Source organism: Amborella trichopoda, chromosome 2 (genome assembly GCF_054954075.1).
Source record: "Amborella trichopoda isolate Santa Cruz 75 chromosome 2, AtrichopodaSantaCruz75HAP2 v2.0, whole genome shotgun sequence".
Classification (NCBI taxonomy): Eukaryota; Viridiplantae; Streptophyta; class Magnoliopsida; order Amborellales; family Amborellaceae; genus Amborella; species Amborella trichopoda.
In genome coordinates, this window is record NC_142337.1 from 66,171,994 (window position 1) to 66,179,526 (window position 7,533).

Sequence of the window (7,533 nt, forward strand, 5' to 3'; positions counted from 1 at the left end):
AGTGAGAAGCACGAGGCCACTTGTTGTTGGACTTATTAGAGCAAGAAATGGAACTTAAAATGAGAAACATGTGTCTCTTCGTCTCCACGTTTCTCATTTTTCTATACTGAATTTCCACTCCATTGAAGTTTACAGTATGCTCCTGAGGGAGCACGCTATCTAAATGCTTTAGAATTTTAAGTTCTACCAAAAAAAAAAATTAAAAGAAAGGCTCGGTAAAGGGTATTCACAATTAATTTCGAGCATTGTGAAATTAGACATTAATTTTGACCATTGACTGTGAAATTAGGCAATGAGTCAAAATAATAGATTTTTTTCTTGGTATTTTGACTCATTGTTTTGGTTATCTTTTGTGTTTGGGGAAATCGTAGATTGTTCTTCTTGTTTCACTGCACAAATTTCCTATCATAACCAATCGTATGCAAAATTTAAAATAATTTCTTCACAAGACGTTCTTACTTTTGGTTTGACATAGATTTCCATGGGTTGCCTATAGATACGGAGGAATTTACCAAGATGGACATAAGATATCAACCATCTAACATTTTAGCAATATTTTTTAGTTTATTTCATAATACCCATCAAAATACACATTGACAATGAATTGGAATAGTTGAAAGAAGGTAAACTATTATATTATTGAAAAGTTAGCTATATTACAATGTATGATTAATACCTACCTAAAAATCAAGACATCTCTGAACATTCCTACCCAACAACAATCAAATGATAATATTTGCTCCGGAGAAATAAATGATTGTATCTTGAAAAGAAAAGTGTTACAATATTTGTTTTATTATCTTGAATATAAGGAACCTCTTTTAGTAAGAGTTTGCATAATCCAGAACTAAAATTCAGTGAAATGCACTAGTATGAAAAAGTAAATGGAGACGGCATTGTGGCATGGTTTATGGATACCCTTATCAATAGATAACTTAAGTGGTAAAGCAAGTGATGCCCCCAACATTTTTTTCCCCAAATTACTGAAAACGGATGACCAAGATTTCCATCAAGGACCAAAGTCACCCAAGAGCCATAATGTCGTGAAGCAGGAGCAGAGCGTTTCTGGTTCAAGAAACCATAAAATCGCCCTAATTCTTCCCATTTTTTGCTCTGTTAATAATATGTTTATATATAGCCCAACTTAAGTCGGGAACCCCCAAGTCCGGACTGGTGAATCGGTATCGGACCCTGGTGAGTCGAAGCCTAATCAGCGGTATAATCACCTCAACCAATTGAAAACTCGTGGAAGATGCCTTGCCTGTTTACTTTCTAGCATACACATCATATCCATGCCATACTTTTCCTGGCGGAAAATCCTAATCTTTTTTGTAGACGATGAAAATAGAAACTGCCAAACCATTGTTATTCATTCAAATGGAACAAGTGTGTATCATGTTTTTGCATTATGACAAAACATATTTCCACAAAGAAAAGCTTGTCTACTGACGCATGGAGAGCATTTTCTTCTCCCATTTTCAGGTGTTCAACTTTCAGGACCCTCTCTGATTTCAGCATTAAGGAATCTGGCCTTTTACAAAGCCATACAACTATTTACAAGAAGCAATACAGCATTAAGTATTGAACTATATAATTCATGAAAGGATATGATCACAAAGATTTGCTTTAAGTAAATGTTTCCAATGACAATTCCTAATATACTATAGGTCATAAGAATCCCCATAATTCTCAGAACCCTCGTATGGCGATGCTTCATAACCTGCATCTTCTTCTGTCCTGACAAATTGTAGCAAATAATGAACCCCATTAACAACATCATAAACCATGAGCCCAATCCTCCCTCCAACCCAACTTCCCAAATGACTCCCAATAAGATAACCGACCCTCCCAAGTTTTTGTTCCCCTTGAAAGCCACCCATGTAAGCCCCAAACAAAGTGCCGGTTCCTCTAAGGAAACCCTCAGTCATGGTTCCTCCATAATAAATGGCTTCAAAGAAGTCCCAACCTGAAGAAATGATAGGACCTATAATGCGTTTGGCCTTTCGAGTTGCTAGTTTTGCTGCCTTTGCCCCAGCTTGTTGAGCTTGCTTTGTTGCTGCACTAACACTCAGCCCTTGAGATAAGGCCTCACTTAATGCCATCTCGATCGCCTTTTGCCTTACTTTTTCGACATGAGCGGCCCTGATATTGTAAATATAGAGTTTAACACCCTCTTTTACAGAACATGCTAGGGATCCTGATCCCATATCAAAGCAATTCAATAATGTGAACTTCCCACTCTGAGATGAGGATTCATCCCCCACAAGCTGCCTGCATTTTTCGGCTGTGAAACACAAATGTCAGCAACTCTTTCCAATTTCCTAGGCAAATCATTTTTAGCATAACTAATTGCACATGCATGTTGAAAAGGAGAACAGAAACAACTACAAAACTTTAAATTATAACTTGGAAAATAAATTTGAGGCACAAGATATACAAAACAGAAGTTAACGAAACTAACATAAAGAAATTTCAAGAGTTCAGGCCTTTTAATCCTTTTCTACATGGAGATGCAAAAGAGATTATGGTATGAAGGCAAGCAAAAGCATGGGGTTGTTATAGCTAATTATCACAAGCATGCAAGATGATAGGGTGTTGAGGTGCTCAAATGGGAATGAATTTACACAAGCGTGAGTGCATCTCAATGTTGTTATCATGAAAGATTTGAAACCTTCATTCAGCTTTGTTTGTTGATGGACCACATCGTGAGTCCATTAAAAAATCTTAAGAAACTTCGGAACTGCATTCCCCTGAGGTATTTCTCCAGTTATTTTAATGCATAGTAATGCGCACTTCCGCAGCCTCCCCTCAGGATCTTTCCTCAACAACTCGGAGCGGAAGCAGCAGATACTCGGTCAATAGTTGGGATGTCAACACTAAGTTAATTGCACTATTCATGAACAAGCATGCAACAATTTCTCAAAATTTAAAAAACACCCCATGAACAGCAGTTTCTCACCAGCGTGCAACAATTTCTCAAAATTCAAAAACACCCCTTGAATTGTTTCCATAACTAAGACTCCATATTGTTGATTTTATTTCAAATTATGAATGAGCTTAGCTGCTCTCAAAAATTAGGGCCAACTATAAAATATCTTCATTGAGTCTAAGAATTTGGGTGATTGCCTCCCAAAAATCTAAAGCAAGGGTAGTAATATTGCAAATAAAAAACTTTCCTAAGTCAACTGACTGGATTTCTCAAAACATTTAAGCCCTAAAATCAATGTTTATGATTCTTAAGGTCATCAGATAGTAAGAACAAACAAAAAGAAAATGACTCTTCACGATTTTAGTAACTTCTATAAAACCTTTAGATACTAGTGTTTCCGAGAAACTTGTTGTATCTTGTTTTTTCAAAGATTTATTCAGATGTCCCTCATCTTATTCACCCTTGGATTTTGTGAGATGCAACAAATAGAAAGCTATTTTCTTTCTTTTTTTCCTTTTTTTTGGGTAAATCAAGTTATCTTGTTTTTGTAGAATTGCAAAAAAAACACTAGACAACCTCGGAAGTAACTGAATAGCTAAGTATGCAACTAATTACGAAGAGGCAATTCCTCTCAGAAGTCGAAGACACCTCTATGCCAACATAGAAAACTGCCACAGAACACAAGCAATCACGACTCCAAGGAAGCGATGGTAACTATTCATTAAACACTACCTTCCAATCTTTCAGGCATAACCCTTACTTCTTCCCATTCTCAGCTTTTTTGTTAGATTCCCTAGAACCTGGTCTAGAGAACCAGTAACGCAATTCTGACACGAGCTGCTTCTGGAATTTCTAGTCCTCTCACTATGGATGGCATTTCAAAATTCCAAATTGTTTATCATTTCGATTAGTTCTGTTATTAATCGTCACATTCTTGAAACATAGCTAATATGTCCAAATCCTCAATGAATTCAAATCCATTGGTCAGTCAAGAGAAAAGTTGTAGTGTTGGTTTACTACTTTAGGTTCATTCATGGAAGAGTAATGTGTAGACCACCAGCACAGGAAGGACTATAAATTGAATTCACAGCTCTATCTAGATATTTGCTCCATCCTACCACCTACTAATGGCTAAGTGCTCCTTACATTTCCAAGGCAATATGCATGTGGCATGAATGGCAACATCAAGTGGGAAGGGACATTCAGGAACCATGTCTTTTTTTGGCCAAGTAACTTACTGTGCCTTTGATTCATCAAAAAAAACACTTTCCGTGCCTTTGATTATCATAACAATAGAGCTCCAGTTCATTTCCAAGTCATCCATAACAAGAATCCCCAGAAGAAAAAAGTAGTCCTTGTGGTCGATTTATGGACACAAAAAAGGGTTTACCAGTTTTGCTAACTTCCATTTCTACTGGCTATACTCATTAAGGACTGTTATACATGTGGAATCCAAAGGAAGCATCTATTTGGATGCCTTTCATAAACACACTAGTCTATAGTTAGACATGGACCAAGGTTGTATCAGAGCAAACTAAGAAAAAGCAGACTTTCTGGCTTTTAATGATCCAACGTCATACTATATAAAAGGGATTCATGTTAAGAGTCCATATCAGACAAATTCCACCTAATTGTTGAAGAATTTAGTCATGGCTCCCTACTACTCAATAGTAAGGAGCAGGAGAATTCCTTGCATCCGCCACATTTCAGCTTAAGTCTCAATGCTAAAGATGTGAATACTGCAAAGTTATGTGAAGGACAGGTCATTTCTATGGTGAATTTCTCCAGTTGAGCTCTGATTAGTCGCAATCCAAGTGGTATTCACAATCACGTTTGTATATGCAAGCAAACATTTCACTAGATTAATAGACTTGTTCAATGTGTATTGTGGTTTATGGAACTCAATACCATGACAAAGGGTAGGTTGTGGTCCTGAAGCTTGGCAAACAAGATTGTATCAGCATGTTACTTTCATTGACTATTTAGTTTCAATCCACAGGGAACTCCTTTAGGGATCACTCTCGAGGAATACCAATTATGTCCCAAGACCATATATTCCATGTGATGGCACCTTCTCAGGTTCGGATTCACAGCAAGCAGCTACATTTTAAGCCCCTGATAATCTAATTTTTTCTATATGTTTTCAACCACACTGATGCCTCTCTATGACTCCTCTGATAGAAAAACAGAGTTGACTTCAGGCCTCCATTTTCCAGCCCCTCTTCCAACAATAGCACATTTCCTGGTTCATTTTGCGCTCATGCTTATCTTTTAGTTTCTCATTAGCCTGTCTCCTTTTTTACCCCCCCTCCTAGTATGAAACGTCCGTCGCTTCTCTTATTTCCTGCTTGTGTGCAACACACAATGAGGAAACCACTAACCCCAGATCAAGACCAAGTTTAAGATTTAATGTCTCATTCTACATATAAGAAAATTTTAGGCATCTCCTAAATCAACAATTTGGAATTCAACAAAAATGGTGTGCCAATAATGCTATAACGCTCGAGTCATTCATCAGATACTCAACCAAGATTGCATCAAGGATTGTAACGAAATGTTCACTCAAAAAACCAGAATGATAACTTTGCATATAATGGTCACAATTGATTCACATAGGCAGTTTTTTCTTTTCTTCCACTTTTTTATTCATCAGTACATAATATAAAAAATTACATAATAAGACCATTTACTTTGGTTATAAGGAGTGCACAATCATTATTGATGAATAGATGTAAAATCAGGTAGTTGAGGATGTCTCATTGACTAAGCAAAACGGTCCAAAATAAAGTTTCTTGAATGTTGTGCTATAAATTTGTCAGATTCCACATCCAATGACTAAGAGTGATTGTGACCTCCAAGCATCAAAGCATTGCTTTAGGTTTATCTCTACAATGTGCCCAGCAACACATTGTACAGTCTCAAACCTTAATTACAGGGGGCCTTCTAATAAGATTGTACTTATGAAAATCAAATTTTCGTTAGATTACTTCCTAGTACAAAATTATCACCTCAAGCACTATTGCATCACACTAGCCAAGCTGAATTCACTTAAAAACCTTAGCATCAAATCCTTTGCTTTACAAGATGGTGAAAATCAGTTTATTACAGATCTGATAATATAGAACCAAATTTATCGATGTATCATGCTTAAATTCTAATGTTTGATGCGTCATATGACATTTATAAGGTTTTGGTGATACTACACGAGAGCAGATTTTTTTCTTTTTTCTAATTTTTTTTTGAAGTGATTAACTGTTCTACTCCATGAGAGCAGATTACAAAAAAGAAAAAACGAAAAAGAACAACGAGGCACAAGTCAGGAATTTGAGAGTGAGAAATGAGAGAGAAAGAGAGAGAGAGAGAGAGAGAGAGAGAGAGAGAGAGAGAGAGAGAATAATTAGGTAATAACATCATAACCAATTCAACAACTCAATCATAAAAACAAAAATATATTTAGAACAGGTAAACCAAAAAGAACCTAAAAACCCAATCCATTCAACCCAAGTAAACATTCCAGAAAAGGAAAGTCAAAGCACTGAAGAAGTAAAACACACTGTTTCAGAAACTTAAAATATAGTCATTTCATCCATTTTTAACATAAATTTTTAGATATTCTTCTCCGATAATCAAATAAGACAGATAAATTTCGAAGAGATGCATATATGATAACCTATATGAAATTGAGAAGACCTGTCATGCTGAGAATGATGAGACCCGAGATGAAAAGAACCAGCCTCACCCTCCTCTTCTGAAGATCCAACATCTTACTGATGACTTTCTCACCTAAACCCTATATGTTTTTCCTCAAACGCAAAAAAGGAACCCCTGAAGTTGAGTTCCTCCACTATTTAATTAGGTTTTTCAGAAAAGGAGGAATAACCCTCGAGAAAGGGAAAGAAAGGTCGTTAAGTGAGCCATAAGCATCTGATGCGCTTCTTAGCTTTTGTTCCTCGCTCTATTCATGAAAAATTCAAAGTCCACGGGCTTCAGGTTAGTAAAACAACACTCCCGAGAGAGAAGTGAACCAGAAGATTATTTTTCTTGGCACGGTTTCTCTGCGGCCAGCCCGCATATTGTAGAAATGCGGGCTTGGCAATAAATATATTTTTTAAATATAATTTGATCTTAATTTCTAGATAATATATAATATTTAGGAATTGTATAGTTTACTTTTAGAATAGAGAGGTCACAATTACTTACCACCATCCGATGTGGAATCTAATAACTTGGGTGTGTCTCAAAGTTTGACAAAAATTATTTTGCACTTTTGAATTTGGTCAATAAAATAAATGAAACCAACCAATGTCATATCCCATGTTAAATACTTATCGTGACCATCTTGTACCAAAGGTAAATAGTTTCATTATATTTTTTTTTAATATTTAACATGGAGATCATAAATATGAAAAAAAAAAAGATTGACGGCTAAAAATAATAATTATAATAATAAAATATTTGAACCATTAGTTACAATTGTTTTTAAGTGAACATATTGTAGAAATTCGGTCATCAACCAATTTTCTTTTGCTCTTTCCATGTTAGAATAAGATTATATATGGTGGAAAATAATACAATTAATCTAAAATTAATCATTTTCTTTTGAA

The 7,533-nt window shown here is 35.7% G+C and overlaps 1 protein-coding gene across 1 annotated transcript; it reads right to left on the bottom strand.

The window, feature by feature from the left end:
- Window positions 1-1,341: 1,341 nt before the first annotated feature.
- LOC18430235 (uncharacterized) lies at window positions 1,342-6,834 on the bottom strand. Its single transcript, XM_006840394.4, has 2 exons — window positions 6,620-6,834; window positions 1,342-2,284 (listed from the first exon to the last, which is right to left on the bottom strand). Exons 1-2 carry the CDS (start codon window positions 6,690-6,692, stop codon window positions 1,662-1,664), a joined length of 696 nt encoding a protein of 231 aa, XP_006840457.1. The 5' UTR covers window positions 6,693-6,834; the 3' UTR covers window positions 1,342-1,661.
- Window positions 6,835-7,533: the final 699 nt, after the last annotated feature.